The following is a 19,470-nucleotide window of genomic DNA, read 5'->3' as shown; positions in this document are numbered from 1 at the left end:
AGTGCAAAATGAAGTACTTAAAGCTTGGCTCGATCATCAACGTACCACCCCCGATCGCTCGAGGTCACAAGCTTGATTCCAAGCTAGGTGCCCAGTTCATATCATCCAAGTGGCGAGAAAAGTGTGTCAATTTTTTTTTTTTCTTCTAGGAGCATGGAAAACAAAGGTAGTGGAAGGATGCAACAGCAAACCAAATGGTTGGAACTAAGTGTGAGGTACCCGCACGAAGGACCAAGCTTGGGAAAAGCCTGAGTACCCCATGAGCTGCTAGTGCTTCGGCCTTTGGCCTACCAGGGAGTTTCGTTTACCCTCTTATTTTTGATATGACATGGGGACATGCCATAATTTTAAGTGTGGGGTGGGAGACTTGCTCTGGTAGTGTATTGTAGTGTATATAGACATTGAGTATGTTGTAATATTAGATTGATGTTGTTGTGTATAATTGACTGTACTCATATTGGAAGCAACTGACTTGGCCCAACGACGGACACTTGTCGACAGGTCTCTTGAGGGTCATAGTCGAATCTAAAAAAAAAAAAAAAATGTAGAGGACTCTTCCTGATGACGGACTAGGTGGACAGTACTCTTGAGGGAAGTAGTCCATGTAGGGTTTTTATTTTATTTTATTTTCTTCTTTTAGGTAGTGTAGTACCTCCCCCTTGGTTTTTCTTTTGACCACGGTTCTTTTCCAAGGGGTTTTCTTGAACCGGGTTAGGTAGATTTTTTCTTTTTGAAGTTTTAGAATAGATGGGTGAAGGTCAGAATGTAACCCCAAATGTGTACACTTGTATAGAAAAGAACTTGAGTGTGTGACATCTAAGCTTGTTTGTGGACTCATAATATATGCCTTAATTTTGCACATCTTGTCTTGCTTGAGCACTCGTATGATTGTGTTGATGAACTGATTCGGAATGAGTTACATGCTAAGTGTGTGTGAGCTGTTACTTGCATCTTATGTTTGCATATGATACCTAGAACTTGCCCTGTGTGTGTGCAAAGCGAAATAGAAGTTGTTCGGTTTTAGAGATGATTGAGGCATTTCTTTGTGTAACCCTTTATACTCGGAAATCCACCTGTGCATATTACCATAGTTAACCCCTTTGAGCCTGAAGCCTTTTCTTTGATAACCCTATAATGATCTAAAATGTGGTGTTTAAATACGCTAATTGAACTTTTCCCTCCTAGAAGCACTTGAAGCACTAAAGTATATACAAAAGTCAAATTGTAGGGTGGGGAGAAAGAAAGAAAAAAAAAAAGGGGAAAAAATCAAGAATGAAGGTCTGATTGGTGAACTGGCAGTTATAATAAATTCTAAAAAAAAAAAAGAGAGAGAAAAGAGAAAAAGAAAAGGAGTCAGTTGTACCTAACGAGAAGTGGGGTGGCGCAAGTGAAATAAAATGTGGAGAAACAAGTGGGTTGATCATGAAAGCAAAATAAAAGGAAGTATGTATTAAAAGTGCTTAGGGAGGTTAGTCACTATATCCAAATATATCCTACCCGTCCCTTAGCCTACATTACAACCGAATAAAGACCTCTTGATCTTTGACTGAATGGCTCGATTAGTGGAGTATTACACTAGGGGCAAGCGTATGGTGTATCTGTGTGGCATGTGAATGCTCTTTGCTGAGAGTGAGTGAATTCTGTTTATATATGGTTCCTCGTTGTTGAATTTTATTGTGTGTGGAACTACTCTCAAATCGTGTTTATGTGAGGGCATGTGACTCAGGAAGAAAAAGTGAATCTTCATTTCAGTTAGAGTAGTTAGAGTGAGCACAAGTGTGTCATGGCATGAGAGTCTGCATTTGAGTTATGATTGTGCACTGCTTAGGTCGGTCTTTGATAATATCAGGTGTGACATAAATTGGGGCAATACATTGCACAGTTAGTTATAGAAGTGTGGTTTAGCTTGCTCGAGGACGAGCAAAGGTTTAAGTGTGGGGTGTTGATAATAGGTGAATTTGACTATAATCACGCACCAAATAATCACCTTCTTGTGAACTTTTAATGTGGAAAAATGACAACAAAATGCTCTTATTAGTGCTTTTCATGATTTGCAGGTGATATAGGTGTAAGGAAGGCTAAGGAGCGGTTTTGGAGTCAACTATTGATGAAAAAAGGCCAATTGTTGAATTTCCCAAGTATCCCATTCAAAACAGGCCAAAATTTCCGGGTACAAGTTCCACCGCGGTTCTACCGCGACCGCGGTGGAAAGCAGTTTCTGAAAGTTGAAGATTCCGCGAGGGCGTTTGGCCGCGGTTCTACCGCGACCGCGGTAGAACCGCGGTGGGCACAGTAAACTTCAGGGACTTAAGTGTAAAACACGGGATTTTTAGACCTAAACCCTATTTAAAACACTAGACTTCGCCCAAGAGAGGCATGTATTGATTTTTTAGGTTTCTTAGCAAGGAAAACAATTGGGAGCAAGTACTCTAAACATCTTTCTTCCTTTCTTTTGATTTTTATGATGAATTCAAGCGTAGTTTATTCTCCCATATCTATGAGTAGCTAAATTCCTTGTCTAAGGCTTTGATGGAACCTATTGGGTGATGAACTTCTTGTTTATGTGAATACAAATTGCTAGTTTAATCTTTATTTGTTCAACTTCGTGTTCGTTGTAGTTAATTGACAGGATCCTCAATTAGCTGTACCTATTTAGTGTGCATAACTTGGAAAAGAGTGCATATTTAGGGTATTGTTGAACAACACCACTCCTAGATTATTAGAGGAATCTATAATTGCGGGTTTAAAGGTGGGATTAGGAATAACGAAGTCTTGGGTGCAATCTAGATTGAATTGTGCTAAATAAAGCAAGCTAGTGTATCTCGGGAGAGTGCAATAGTAGATTACTGTGATTACTTGGGAGAGATTTGCGGTAAGATTAGCGTTCAAGATTGATAGAGATGAGTGGGTAAATTTGTATGAGCATAAACAGGAGGGATTCCATCAATAGGGGAAATCATTGCCTTAGCTTTGTCCCATAATTGTTTACAACCTTATTAATTTAGTTACAGCCATTTAGTTACTTGCAAGCTAGTTGTTAAAGAATACTCAACTGAGAATTTGAATGTTTGAGAAGCTGGTGCTGAATACTTGGTGGGTTTGAAGATAGCGGTTGATAGGTTAACTCTCTGTGGATTCGACCCTGGGCGTAATACTCGGGTTATATTTGCAACGTCCGCAGAGTTCTTTTTTAGAAGGCATAGTTGGGCGTGATCAATGCCTGCACATCATCAGCTCTGAGAGGACGATATGCAAGGCTTTGCGTGGAACTTCCATTACACAAAGTGGTTAAATCCAATGTTTGGATAGGATCCCACAAGCAACAAATTTTATATGAATGCGAAAAGCTTCTCTGCTTAAATTGTGGCCATCTTGGTCACTCGGTAGGTCAGTGTAAACAGGCAAAAACTCTTTCTCAAAAAAAAATCTTCAGATAAGGAAAAAGAAGAACACTCGACTGACGCACAGGAACAACCACACGACATATGAAGAATGGAGGACAGTCACTTTCAACAAAGGGAAGAAGAAAAGTGTAAAAATTGATACCCAGGAAGCTCCAAATAAGGCAGGTATTAACGTCAACATTTATGATGCAAATATAGGTAAATTTCTTAGCTCTCAAACTCTTAATTACAAAGCCTGTCCTAATACTAGGAAATATTCAACAAAAGAAGATCTCTCCCTACAAAATAACAAAATTCAATCGAAAAACCACTTCTCTGCCTTGATGGAGGAGGATATGATTTTGGAAAATCCCACAAGTTCTCTACAAGAAAAAATAATTAAACATAATAATAATTCTAATGTGCTGGACATTACAGATACAATGAATGCACACGTGCCATCTAGCATGGCTGAATCTTCTAATACCCTACAACCTCATGCTACTACAAGCACTATTAACCACCGTAACATCCCACATGCACTAACAAACAAATTAATTCCTAATCCTAATAATAACTATTTGCATGCCTCTAATGAAGAAGCTTACTTGGCAACACTCCAAACACCTAACTTCCAAATGGCCAATAATATTATACACATATCTCCAACCCAGCAGACCACCCCTCCAAAGAACTCCCACACGCTACTCCCCTTAAATAACATGCAAAGGGACGGCGAAATCATTAGAAAAGATTCTAAAATCTTTTGCAACACCAAAAATCCATCCAACTCCCCTATTAATTCTGAAAATCCACTACAAGATGCCAAGATTACCTTTGTCAAGTCGGAGACGTCACACTCTCATTCAACTTCTACGCCTAAGTCGTATCCAAAATATGGCAAATCAATTACCACAAAATACACAAACACAGAATATTCCCACAATCTTCATTCAACCACCACTACCGGCAAATCATCAACCACTATCTTGGGTGGAGATGGGTTTGATGGGCCATGCAATCTCCTTCAACATAATGTTGAATGGAAGGGAGACGGTCATAATACTACAAAACTCACACTATCTAGCACAACTAATATCGGAGGGCATCCGCTTGGCCATGAATAACTTCATGAACCATGTGTGGGTGAACAATATCCTACACCCAGTGGCACCAAACTTGCCCCCGAACCTTACCCCAATGATGATGGGAGAATGGAATCTGCCACCCCATTTTGTTCAAGTCCAAAACAACCATCCAGTGATGGACTTGCCTTTCTTCACTCTGGAGATAGCAACAACCATCAATCCTATCTTCACCCCTTGGAATGCACATGCAAACCAAGGCCAACCCTCCAATGCACCACATGCAACTGCAGTTCAACCCCAAAACATGCATGAACCCCACACCCAAGGAAATTCACTAAATCAAGAGGCAATGATGGAGGAGGTAGTGGAACCTCCCACCAACTTACTACCAGAGTTAGTGATAGATGATTCAAACTTAGACGAGGTAAATGTATTTATCTTCACGGAGATGCAGGAACAGAGGCAAGTGCTCAACTGTCCAATGGCACTGTTCAGGTGCACAATGGATATACGACCACCAGCAGACCCAACAGTGGGACAGCATGCCATGATCCTAGTTCCTTCCCAGAGGAGGAACCCAGTACATGCACCAAGAGTGCTGGAGAACGGGGACCTGCACAACTGGACGCTCAACATGAATAGACCAATCACTTTCATCATTTGGAATATTCGTGGAGGTAATAATGACACCTTCAGGTTGAACCTAAAGGAAATGGTTGACATGCGTCGTCCCCGCATGGTCACACTACTAGAAACCAAAATGGATAATCATATGTCCCTCATAAACCCTTTTGGTTTCTTTGACATGATTGAGATCCCAGTTGAGGGTCAATCAGGAGGAATGATCATATTATGGAATCACAACATGGTTAATGTCCATAGTTTCGTGCATCGAAACCAGGAGATCAGTGCTACTATTGAGGTAATTCCCACTCATAAAATTTGGACTTTTACTTCTATATATGCTAGCACAAATATCAATCTTAGAAATCAAATGTGGAATAATCTCATCAATATGCATAACAATTCGAACGTGCCTTGGCTTGTAGGGAGGATTTCAACGATGTCATTGACTCATCTGAGAAACTAGGAGGAAAACATGTCAATAGAAATCGCTCAAAAAATCTTTGGAATTGTATTAATAAATGTGGCCTAATTGACCTAGGTTCAAAGGCTGTAAATTTACATGGACTAACCGCAGGAAAAAAAATAAGGGCCTTATTATGGAGAGACTAGATAAAATACCGACCAATATTGAATTGTTAAGTTATTTTCCGAATGCCTCCGTAAACCACCTACCAAAAAATCACTCGGACCACAATCCTCTTCTTTTAGAAATAATTCCTAAATCAAACATCACCCTACCAAAACCATTTAGGCTTGAAACTTATTGGTGCAGACACCCTAGTTTCCATTCCTTAATTGCGGAAAGTTGGGAAAATTCAAATTACATATGCTCAACAAATAATTTCCTAGGCAAGGTTAAAGATTGGAAAAACAAGACCTTTGGAGATATTTTCAAAAAAAAGAATTGAATTCTGGCTAGGCTCAAAGGTATTCAAGAATCCAACCACTACCCCACTAGTAAATTCCTTCAACAATTGGAACAATCCCTCCAATTAGAATATAATAATTTCCTTAAAATTGAAGATGACTATTGGAAGCTTAGAGCTAGAATTTCCTGGCTTTAGGAGGGTGATGCCAACACAAAATTTTATCATATCATGGCCACCATTAAAAAAGAAAAAATAAAATTATCTATTTCAAAAATGAGGAAGGAAAATGGATTAATGATCCTTATGAAGTTATTTGTCATTCAAAGGAATACTTCACAAACTCCTTCAAAACTTCTCACACTACTACTAACTGGAAGAACATTCTCTATAATCCTACCAGTTTCATTAACATTGACCTAACATCTTTGGATAATCCTTTGTTACCATCTGAGGTCACCAATGCAATTTTTTCTTTTAAACCCTTTAAGGCACCAGGACCTGATGGGATTCACCCATTTTTTTAATCAAAAATACTGAAAATTGGTGGGTCCATCAGTTATCAATCTTTGCTTACAAATTTTCAAAAGCAATTCCATTCCCGATGATGTAAACAGCACCTACATCTGCCTTATTCCAAAAATTCACAATGCCAACAACTTAAAAAACTTTCGTCCAATTGGTTTGTGCAATACGGTTTATAAGGTCATCACCAAAATTATTGCAAATAGATTGAAACCCTTCCTAAATGATCTTATTGGACCCCATCAGGCCAGCTTTATCAAAGGAAGACATACTAGTGACAATGCCATTATTATACAGGAGCTTATTAACCAATTCAAAAATGCAAAAAGGAAAAGCCTAGTATGATTTTCAAAATCGATCTAGAAAAGGATTTTGATCGATTGGAATAGTCTTTCATTTATCGTATGCTTAAATTCTTCAAATTTTCTCCTTCCATCTCCACATTAATCATGAACTATATTAGTACCAGCAAAATTGCTATCTTAGTCAATGGTACCACTACTGAGTTTTTTATGTCTAGTAGATGCATTAGACAAGGTTGCCCTCTATCTCCCTACATATTCATACTCTGTATGAAAATGTTTTCTAGGCTCATCTCCCATGAAGTAGATGTATGCCAATAGGACCCTCTCCATCTTAGCCACCAAGTCTTGGGCATATCGCATCTATTCTTCACAGATGACCTAACCCTAATGGCCAAGGTAAATGAGAAATCATGCACCTCCATCAAAAGATGACTCTCACTCTTTTGCAAGCTATCAGGTCAAAACATCAACCTTCAAAAATCAAGGATAATCTTCTCAAAATATTTTAATACTAATATAGCAAAAGAGGTGGCGGATCTCTTCTCAATAAAAATTAGTAATCTCTTTGGAAAATACGTAGGATACCCTATTCTCCAGAATAAGCCAACTCCCAGGGACTACCAATTCATAATTGATAATATGCAAAAAAACTAGCTTCATGGAAAACAAAGTTCCTCAATATTGCTGGCAGAACAACCTTAGCAATTTCCTCCCTAAATTCTATACCAAGCCATGCAATGCAATATACCTATCTTCCCAATAAAGTCCTAAATCAAATAGATCGCTTGCAACGCAATTTTATATGGGGTTCTACTGATGAAACCAAGAAAATTCATTATGTAAACTGGGACACCGTCACCAGTCAAAAAGAGGAAGGGGGTCTTGGCATCAGAAAGGCCAAATCAAAAAACATTATTGCTCTAACTAAACTTACATGGAGAATTCTGACAAATCCTAATAATCTGGGGCAGAAATTATCATTTCCAAATATGCTAGTAAGAGCTCTAAAACTCAATCCTCTTTTATCTGGAAAATCATTCTTAAAAGATGGTCTATTTGTTCCAAAGGAATAAGGTGGCAACCTAGCATTAATTCTAACTTAGACATATGGTACTCGTCCTGGATCCCAAATACTCAAAATCTTAGGATGTGCATCGAAGGTCCTCTCACAAAGAATGAGTCATCACTAAAAATCAAAGACATTATCTCCTCTAGGAAATGGGATCTTTCCAAAATTTCATTTGGCATCCCCTCAGAGGTTAAATAAAAAATTGAGCTTATCCCTATGCCTTTGAAACAAGGTGGAAGTGATACTCCAATATGGAAACTAAACACTAATGGCCTCTTCACTAGTAAAAGTTGCCTCAATATCATTAAGGAAAATAACTCTACCCCTCAGCATGACTTCACGTAGATCTGGAATCTTAAATGCCCTAACAAAATAAAATATTTTCTATGGCAATGTCTCCACAACCGTATTCCATGTCGCCAATACCTTCACCATATAGGGATCAACATTGACAAAATATGCGCTATGTGTCGACAGATTATGAATCCCCTAGACATATATTCATTGGTTGCCCTATAACACAAACTCTCTGGCAGAATCTAGGGTTTGTCAATCTAAATACCACCGACAACTCTAATTGGCCAATGCAAATAAAAGACGTCACTCCTAGTATAAACTTAACTCATAATCATATGGAATGGAATGACTTTCTAGCCTTTGTACTATAGGGGATCTAGCTAAATAGGAACAACAATAACATCAATAACACTACTCAAAAACCATCTCTGCACAGGATCTTTAATCACTCAAATGAATTTCACTTCATGACCAGCGCAAACCAACTTTCAAAAGATACAATCCCTATTAAGATTAGATGGCATGCACTCCAGAAAGATGGTTTAAACTAAACATCGATGGGGCATTCACAACCAAGCATAGTGGCAGAGGTGGGGTTTTCAGAGATAGTTCTGGGAAATAGATTCTAGGTTTCAATAAATACTGCAAAGGCCTGTTCCCACTACATCTGGAATTGCAGGCACTCCATGAAGGGCTACGACTGGTAGTAAAGTTCGATCTATTTCCTATAGAAATAGATACGGACTCAACAAAGGTAACAAATGCAATCAATAATGGCCATGCAACCTTAAATAATCTTATTCAATCTTGCAGGTTGTTAATGCGCCAGAAGAAGGGCTTCCTGCTTAGGCATAACTTCAGACAAGGGAATGCAGTAGCAAATGCTCTAGCCAAGGATGCAAAAAATAAAGAAAACAAATACTACAAGCCAGGAGAAACTAAGCTTTTGGTTGATCCACCTACTTTTGTGAAACATCTTTATGATAAAAACTTATGTATGGAAAAGTATTTTGTTAAGCAACTATCGACTACTACCTGTAATTTGCTAAAAACTCTAGGAAATCAAAGTGTTGCTAGTGGTGACACTCCAGTAGAAATGGGGATACTGATGTACCCTACAGAGAATATGGGTTGTAATATGGTAACTATTACTTAGTATGCAATATAATATCCTTTTATTACTCAAAAAAAGAGAGGAACCTAAAACTTATATCAACTTATCACACTCCTAAAATTGGGTAGAACGTGATTGGCACCAAATCTAAGCAACATATCGAGCGAACACTAAACTAAGATGTACTAAAAATCATGACAACTGAATTAATTATAAAATAATATCATGGTATATTTATTAATTGAAAACTAAATTCAAACTGAGAGTATAGACGCCTCAATATTCTGTCTTTCTAGAATTGCATAGAGTCTAGCTGGTCCGCCTTCTCCCCGAGTTCCACCTCTGTTTACACCGCGCCCAATCTATGGCCAAACTGGAAGGGGTGTATTGTTTGAGTGAAAATCTACAAGATAGTAATTGACATGGCATAAGGAATCGTCATCATTTTTGTGGGTTGTATTGAGGCTATATATATGGTTTGTTGTGGTTGGAAATTGTTATAAATAGTTTTATTATGTAGTGGATGCTGTTGTTAAGCTTATCTATGTGCTAATTCAGTGGATTGAACAACATAGCATGAAAAATAAGATGTTGACGATAAAGGTTAAGGTGCTAGGTGTGTGGACTATATTTGAAGATTATGCTTATGATGTTTTGGGTTGAAAATGATATGGTAAGCATAAGTATGATGTTATATATGTTGTAAAGATTCATGGAAAAGGAATTGGATTCAAACCATATTTTGTTAATCGTAAATCGAGCTTGCCGCTCAAAATGGCTGTTGAACAAATCGGAGAGCTTATTGTGAATTATGCTATTGTTGTTTGGGCTGTTTGGTGACTTTTGGTAACATATGGGATGTAGCACAAATAGGGGAGGTGCTGTCCGTTTTCTTGTAGAATACTGGTTTCCAAGTATGAGAGTTACAACGCTTATATGATGACGGCGAAGTCGGTTTACTCATTGTAGACGTAAGAAGACCATATTGAGCTTGCTTGATGATTGGATAGAAGATTTCAAAGGTATGTTAAGGCACTTCCTTCTTTCTTTTGACATGATCTAAAATGAAATGAACATAAACGGTACGCTATTTCAGAACGGATCTACTCCTGGCAACTAAGGTTGCCCATGTTATTCTTTCCTTATAAAGTTATTCTAAGCAAGTATGTATGATCCTTAAATCATACTGAGGTTCATATTGATACTATGGATGTACATAATGTCAATCGAAGGTGCAACGACCTTATGTCACTCCGAAAGGTTTAGAACATGATTCCATGAGTCCAGCATGCATTATATATAGTATCTATTTTACTCTACTGAGCCGCGCTATAGTCGGCCGGGTACGACACCTATTGTGCAACCACTGATCAGTTGGGTTTACCGAGCTCCACGTGGGCCGGGTACGATTCTACCGAGCCTTATGATGGCCGGGTACGTTTTTACCAAGTCCTCTTTGTAGCTAACAACTTGTTTGGATGGTTAGTTACACATTGTATCGTATTACATTGCTATCCTAAAATAATATTTGTTTTGATTGTTTAGTTAAAATTTGTTGTATTGTATTGTTAAAGTCATTCTTCCGGAACAATAAAAGTCCTATTTTGTTAAACAACCGATTTGGTATGATGGGATTGTTTCCTATTTTTCTTTTAAATTATGCCTTAACTTATTACTTCATAATTCTATTTTACCCTTCACCTTTTTTGTATTTTAACTCCAAATCTCCAAACTATAAACTTCTTGTTCGTCCTTTTTTTTCTTCTTCTGCTGCTTACTATTCCCAGCCCAACGTCACAGGTAGTAAAAATGTGTTTTGCCTTCTTTTTTGTTTCATTTTTTCTCCTATTTTAATTTAACTCCAATTTTAATTACTTTAATATAGCTTTATACTATTGGCTGTTTTCCAATGTGCATAGTGTTATTATTTATCTTCATTTCTTTGTTCTGCCAACTCCACGGTTTTCGTTCGTTTCTTTATCATTGTTCTTTATTTTTTTTCTAATGATTAGTTCATCTTTGAGTTTAATAGAAAGAGATTTTCTTAAATTATTTTTATGCATAATTCTTATAAATTTAATCCTTAAAATAATTGAGAATATCTTAATAAACTTATCAGTTACAATACAGTACGATACAATCAAACCAAACAGCAAAATGTTATTTAACAACAACAAATTTCCCATGGATGCTACCTGAGTAGTTGCAGCCTCCCCTAGAGCTTGCCATAAAATTACATAATTTCATATTTCATATAATGCAAGAATAAATTTGGACTTTTTCTTAAAAACAAATTATGGATAAAAGTAATACTAGTAATTAAATGGAAGCCAACAAACAACATAGACAACTCACCACGAGAAAACTACTACACAAAAAACATTTTTCCCCCTCCGTAAAAGTCCCCCAAACACCTCAACTTGTCAACTTTTTAGACTCCCAAAATTCCACAAGTGAGAGAAACAGTTGGAAGAGAGAGAAACAATAATATCATAACAAACCAAAAAGCATCAAGCAAAAGATCAAAATCAACTCCTCAACAAAAGTCTTCATTTCTCTTTCCTCTCTCACTTTTCCTTTCAAAATTTTCCACACATCCAAAACTGCTGATGTTGGTTTTCCTTGTTGTAGTTTCTCTTACATCACGTGCATAGCACGTGCCTTTAAGATCTCGCCGACGGCGGCCTTCCATTACTTCCGGCGACACCCTTTACCCTCCTCGTTAATGGGTTCAAACCCAATTGTAGTTTCCGGGTCCTCAACCAACAGGACGACCCGACCCAACAACAACAAGAACAAGAACAACAACGATCCATGTGTTAGCTCTTCAGCTTTTGTGTTTTTAATTGGTTCATTCATCATTTTGGGCTCAATTTGTGGGCTTTATGTTCGGTTTTTGATGACCCCAAATGTCCACGCTGGACTCTCCGCCATTGGATGTAAAGAGGATGATGAGGGTTCATGGTCCATTGGTGTTTTTTATGGTGATTCCCCTTTTTCCCTCAAACCCATTGAAGATGTAAGCTTTTTTACAATGTATTGATTTGTTTCTTCTTTACTTTTTTGCTGAATTTGGGGTAAATGGTTAATTTTTATGCACAAACGGTGTAAGATATATTGGCACACAGGTTATTTATTAGGTAATTATAAGTAAATTTATTGATAAGCATTAATTGATAATTGGTAAAAATAGTAACTAACCAGCTAATATAGGATCAATTTTGTAAAAAATTTATTTTATACGCATTGTATATAGCTTAAATCCTTTTTCTCCAGATGGTCTGCTGTTTTCGGGTTAGGTTTCATTTTGGCTTAAATTTTTTAGTTTTGTACTGATTTTTGAATTTTTTGAGGTTCTAGGTTTTATTTGTATTTTTAAATGAGCAAAATTTGGTGATTATTTTGAATATAATTGGAAAACTTCAGGCTAATTGCATGCAAAGATGTAAGCTTTTCGCATTGTATGAGTTTAGTTAAATGGGTTTCTTAGATGATCTTAAGTCTGCTTTCTTGAGTTGGGTTTCATTTTTGCTCAAATTTTCAGCGTTGTACTGTTTTGGTTTGAATATTGAATTTTTTGAGGTTCTGGGGATTCTGGATATTTGTTAATTGGTCAAATTTAGGTGAAAGGATCTTAGGGTTAGTGATTTATTGCTTTTGGTCATGTCCTGCGTTGACCTCCAGATGGACCGGTCTGGTCTATAGGTGTGAAACCATGGTAAGTGAGGGTATTCGAAGAGGATCAGGCTTGAACTACAATCAGAGTTTAAATGGATTAACGTGGTCAGTGAGGATATATATAGCCGACCCAACATCTTTGGGACTGAGGCGTAGTTGTTCTTGTGGAAAGTTTCAGGCTAATTGCATATAAGGATGAGTATATTCAATAATCTTTCGCTCAAAGTTTGAATCTTTTTTAAGGCTTAAGGTTCTGGGTTTCTAGGAATTAATTGGTGTATGACTTTTGTGTCTGGAAATTTTTGGCAGACGAATATATGGAGGAATGAGAGTGCGGCATGGCCAGTAGCCAATCCTGTTATCACCTGTGCTTCAGCCTCTGTGGCTGGTTTTTCCAGCAATTTTGTCGCTGACCCCTTTCTTTATGTTCAGGTAACCGTTTTTTCTTTTCTCTATTTTCACTTTTTAATTCCTTGTTCATTGACTGAAGAGTAGTAAGTATCTATTAAATGTTTCTCCACAGTAAATTGGGTTTGTAGATTTGTTAGATGGGATTAACATGAAGCATCTTTAACATTTTTTAGGATGGGAAAGATGATAGTTATTTCTTAACAATATTCTTTTAGCTCCTTCTGGTGTTGCTTTACTTTGCAGGATTTTACATTTATTCATGCTGTGAATATGCCCAGCCTTTTGAGTTAATAATGTAACGAGGCATGGTTTAACTTAGGGTAGAAAGAAAGAAAATAAGAGGAACTTGACCTGCGTTCTCTTTTAGTCCTTCTAATTTTAATAACCCTTTGTTTTATTAGCAATATTCTTACTTGATAAAAAAAAAAAGTAGCAACTTTTTGTATACCAAAGAAGTCATATCAAAACATATGTTTGAAGTTGTTTATATATATCTCACGTTTTGCCGATCAACCATTCTTTTTGAAAATGAACCTATCAACCGTTCTTGTATCTCTACTTCTAATGTAACCCATTCTAAATATGTCCTTACTCCCATGCTCGTCAAATGGAGGGGAGTGAGTGTAGCATTCATCTAAACCAACTAATCTTTCAGTTTTTACTCTTCAATATCTTGTAAGAAGTTCCTTTGAATTAAGCCTTAATGACTCTGCTTCTTCCCTGCGAAATGGAATGGCAGATTTGTTTTTAAGAGCAGTTAACAGCGTATTTGATCTTTTATAGGTAAACAGAAGTTTTTGTTTAATTACACCAAGGGGTTCAACATTGCACTAGAAATATACCTAAATGGTCCAGCACATCCAAAACCACATTTATTCAATCTCACTTGTTTCAATCAAAGTTTAGACATTGTTATCTACCCTTTATACATATTACCAAAACATTATTCTTATAAATTATCCTATACCTTGTAAAATAATTATATATTACCTACTTTTATATCCCAACCAAACACTGAAAAATGATCCAGAAGATGATTTTCTAACTCCATATCATAGGCACCCTATATTCCACTCAAAACATAAGTAGTTATTGTCAGGGGTTTCTCTTTTAGTTCACCAGCATAGAAAGTAAAAAGAAAGTCTTGATTAAATTATTCGCCATTAAAAGCAGGCCGAGTTTCAGAATGTTATTGGGTGCATCATTTATGATCTGTCGGGCCTATTTTGCATAAGTAGCATCACATATATGATGTGTCTGTTTGGTGCTATTTGATATTTTATGTGAGTTATTTTCTTCTAGGGTGTTATGGCTCTGCTGGAATATTTAGTTTTCTCTCCTTTACTGCCTGCAGGAGCTTGATTGTTTGCTTGTGTTTTATTTGTTAACCTAAATTCTAAACTTCTCTTGCATTTCGATGTGGCGTGGAACATCCATAATCTGAGGTTTGATTATATAATTCAGGGAGATGTCCTTTATATGTTCTTTGAAACAAAGAATTCAATCACAATGCAAGGGGATATTGGAGTTGCAAGAAGTACTGACAAGGGAGCATCATGGGAGCAGTTAGGTATCGCTTTGGATGAAGACTGGCATCTGTCCTATCCTTATGTCTTTGACTATAATGGCAATGTAAGTTCTTGACTTCATGAACAATTAGCATGTCGTGCAACTCAATTCCATTCTAAACAATGTTAGACTTGCTGTGATAAAATCCTGAAGTTTGTTCCATAGAAAGTTTAATTTGGAAAAAGAGGGTCGCACCCAAGGGTGTGGGCTAGTGGTTAATGAAGTTGGAGGAGACGTTCAAATCTTAGCAGAGGAAAAAAACATTTGAAATATTAGGTGATTTTTTCCCATCCGCCTAAGCCTTGGTAGGACGAGTTACCAATACCTGTGCCAGTGGAAGTTGCAGGTACCCGGTGGAATAGTCGAGGTGTGCACAAGTGGCCTGAACACCATTGTCATCTCATAAAAGAAAAAGAAAAAAGATGGGAAAAGAGGGTCCATGGGGAAGGGAAGTAAATTAGAATGCTGGATCTGTGAGTATCATGTGCAGGCTCGTGGTAGCATGTGTGAGTGTCATATTTGCTTGTAGATGCTTTAGAATTGGTAGAACACTCTATGGTAGAACAAAACTGGAAGATTACTAAGTGCCATCTTACTAGAATTTTGTATGGTACTGATAGCATGTAATGATATAGATGATTATGCTCTTATATGATTTTATTATTCAATATTGAAAATGCCAAATATAAAGACGCCTATACAGCTTCTATTACTTTAATTTTCGGTCTTCATACATTCTTGTGGCAAAAGACTTGCTGCTTGTCAGCAAATATGAATCTTTGGCACCATTATTTTTTACTTGATCATTTAAGTTTAACTTTCTTGGACTAGTGATTGATATTTTCATCAATTGCTTACAGATCTATATGATGCCTGAGGGCAGAGCAAAAGGACAACTTCGTCTTTATCGCGCTGTAAAATTTCCCATGGAATGGACACTGGAAAAGATCATAATGAAAAAGCCTCTTGTTGATTCATTTATAATTCCACATGATGGGAAATACTGGCTTTTTGGTTCTGATCATAGAGGTATTGGTACAGAGTATAATGGTCAGTTGGAGATCTGGTACAGCACCTCACCACTTGGTCCGTGGAAACCACATAAGAAAAATCCTATCTATAACACAGATAAGAGCATGGGAGCCCGAAATGGAGGTAGACCCTTTTTATTTGATGGTTATCTTTATCGTGTTGGCCAAGATGATGGTGAAACATATGGACGGAGAATACGTCTCTTCAAAGTAGAAGTTTTAACCACCAATGTGTTCAAAGAAGTTGAAGTCCCGTTGGGCCTTAAAGCCTCAATTAAGGGACGAAATGCCTGGAATGGCGCCCGCAGCCATCACCTTGATGTGCAGCGACTAAGCTCAGGAGAGTGGATTGGAGTTACGGATGGGGACCGAGTGCCTTCGGGAGATGCAAGTCGACGGTTTAATTTAGGCTGTGCATCAGTTTTAGGTGTTGCAGCCCTGGTTATATTGTTTGGTATGTTACTTGGAGCTGTTAGAGGTTTAGTTCCACTAAGTTGGTGCCCACACGATTTTGGAAAGAGGAGTGATGCATCGTTGGATTGGGAACAGTCAAACTTAATTTCTTCTAGAATGAGACTATTCTGCAGCCACTTGAATAGAGCAAGCTCATCTCTCCGTACCAGAATAAAACCAAATACTTGCAGTGGAAGCTCGGTTTTAGCTTTAACATTTTTAGTAATAGTGGTGTTAATGTGTACTGGAGTTAAATACATATATGGAGGCAGTGGCGCACATGAAGCTTACCCCTTGCATGGTCAGTATTCTCAGTTCACTTTATTAACAATGACCTATGATGCTCGGCTTTGGAATCTTAAAATGTATGTCAAGCATTACTCAAGGTGCTCTTCAGTGCGTGAGGTTGTTGTTGTGTGGAACAAAGGACAACCTCCAGAATTGAGTGAGTTTGATTCTGCAGTGCCGGTGAGGATTAGAGTAGAGGAAAAAAACTCACTGAATAATCGATTCAAGGTAGACCCTTCCATAAAGACAAGATCTGTTCTTGAGCTTGACGATGACATTATGATGCCCTGTGATGACGTTGAGCGAGGATTTAAGGTATGGCGTGAGCATCCTGAACGAATTGTAGGTTTTTACCCCCGACTAGCAAATGGAAGCCCGCTGAAATACAGGGCTGAGAGTCATGCTCGGAAGCACAATGGATATAATATGATTCTAACTGGAGCGGCCTTCATTGATAGTAAAATGGCTTTTGAAATGTACTGGAGCAAAGAGGCTGCAGCAGGTAGGGAAATAGTGGACAATCTTTTTAATTGCGAGGATGTGCTGTTAAACTTCTTGTATGCAAACGCAAGCTCTTCAAAGACAGTTGAATATGTGAAACCCGCATGGGCAATTGATACTTCAAAGTTTTCTGGTGTCGCAATTAGTGGAAATACGCAAACCCACTATGCCCTTCGAAGCAGTTGCCTTGAGAAGTTCTCTGAAATGTATGGGAGCATAAGCAATCGAAAGTCAGAGTTTAACCACCGAATGGATGGTTGGGATGTATAGCCAGAAGAAAATTCTAACATCAGATTGAAGTTAGCACAGCAGTTTTCTGTTTTTCATCTTTTTCAAGCTTCCCTGTTGGTATAATTTTGGTTTTATGATTTGTCAGTTTTCCCTCCTTTTGTGAAGTTTGCTTTGGGGAGGACTCCAGGTTTAAGTAGTTTTGTCAGTCAAGTGTACATTAGTTTAGATGCATATGTTGATAGTTCTTTGTCATCCTTTTATCAGAATTGAAGATGTGTAGTTCACTTAAATTTTCTTGTTCAGATGCAGTTGTTTATAGTTCTTTGCCATATTTTTATCAGAATTGAAGTTCCCTTAGATATTATGTTTTGTTTTTATGCAAAATAGTGAAATCCATTTTTGAGCTATTTAATAGGATCTCTTGTGTTTCTTCAGTTGAAATGATGGGGAATGCAGCAGTTGTAATGGTAAGTAAATCTTACTGATTACTTGCTTATTGTATCACCTGTAACTCAAGAGTTATAGGATGGATTCTTCTTTTGATTCTTGGGATTAGCTTAGCATTCTAACTACCAGAGAAAAAAAATATTATTATGATGGAGAAAAGAAGAGAATAAAGATATTGTTAAGCACTAGCCTCTTTGACAACCTCATAAATTCATTTTTCTTCAATGAGAATGTAAAAGATGTTGTCATTCGGTCACTAAGGGGTCGTTTGGTATGATGGATAATAAAAAATAATTATGGGATAAAATTTTCGTTCCGCCTTATCGCTTGTTTAGTTACTAATTTTGAGATAAGTTATCCTAGAATTAAAAAATAATATTGGGATAACTTATACCTACCAGAGGGTGGAATTAATTCCGGGATAAATTATCCCAGGATAAAACAATAAAATTGAAAATCTCAGGATTAATATGACTTACTAAACATAAAAAGAATACTAGGATAACTAATCCCAGCATAACTAATCCTAATATAACTGATCCCGATATAACTAATCACAGCATAACTTGTATTCAAACCAAATGACCCCTTAATAGTCTAGTTAGTCATAGTTTCCTTCTTTGAAAGGTTGGTTTGCCCCGTCTTGTTCAGTCTGTCATTCTTAATCAGAGCTTTCTTAACATGATTACCTAATTAAGTAATCCTTCTTTTTGGGTAATTAAGGCCTCATTTGTTTGCACTTAATGGAGGTCTGCATCTTAATCATTCAGATCTCATACATGATGTGCGTTTGTTTTTAAAGTCTGAATCTTAATTATTCAGATCTTAATCATTAAGTGTGTTTTTTTTTTACTTAACAACCACTTAACGGGCTGAATAGGTCTGTATGATTAAGATCTGTAACAGAGACTTAATTTCATTAAGATGCTATCACATATTCATTATTAATTGCCGCCACCGCCTACCATTATCAACTACCACCATGCCACCACCACCACCATACTCAGCCACCACCGCCGCCGCCACCACCACCACCACCACGCCACCATCATCCTCAATCATAGCCGCCACCGTTATCGACCATCACCATCCACCATCCCACCACTCCGACCACCATCATTGTCACCCACAGTCAACACTTATCCACCTCAACTACCACAACCAACCACCCCATCACCATTAACAACCACAGTCGGCACCGCCTATCATTATAATCTATCACCACCTTCTTCAATCATAAGCCACTACCCGCCATTATTAACTATCACCACCCACTACCACCATCATCAATCATAATTGTCACCACTACCAATCACTACTAGCTACTAGCATGAACCACCATCATCAACCAAAACTACCACCAACCACCGCCTTTAGTCGACATTCACCCGTTAGCCATCACGACCAACAACTATCATATTTTAAAAAACTATATATTTTATTGATAGAATATTAGACTTTTTTCAAATAAAGATAAATTTTATGCATTCAGATGTTAAAATCAAACAGTCTTAATTTTTGGTATTCAGATCTTAATACACATCTTGATATATTCAGATGTGTATTCGGATTCAAATATCTTAATCT

The 19,470-nt window shown here is 37.4% G+C and overlaps 1 protein-coding gene across 1 annotated transcript; it reads left to right on the top strand.

Moving 5' to 3' along the window:
- The first annotated feature begins 11,690 nt into the window (after positions 1 to 11,690).
- On the top strand, positions 11,691 to 17,800 carry LOC109215065 (glycosyltransferase family protein 64 protein C5-like). The gene is made up of 4 exons (XM_019379079.1): positions 11,691 to 12,293; positions 13,262 to 13,384; positions 14,828 to 14,995; positions 15,793 to 17,800. Exons 1-4 carry the CDS (start codon positions 12,000 to 12,002, stop codon positions 17,473 to 17,475), a joined length of 2,268 nt encoding a protein of 755 aa, XP_019234624.1. The 5' UTR covers positions 11,691 to 11,999; the 3' UTR covers positions 17,476 to 17,800.
- The last annotated feature ends 1,670 nt before the right edge of the window (positions 17,801 to 19,470 follow it).

This window comes from Nicotiana attenuata, unplaced genomic scaffold, assembly GCF_001879085.1.
Source record: "Nicotiana attenuata strain UT unplaced genomic scaffold, NIATTr2, whole genome shotgun sequence".
NCBI lineage: Eukaryota > Viridiplantae > Streptophyta > Magnoliopsida > Solanales > Solanaceae > Nicotiana > Nicotiana attenuata.
Note: the sequence above shows the minus strand (reverse complement) of the source record. Positions and strands in the feature narration are given on the sequence as shown.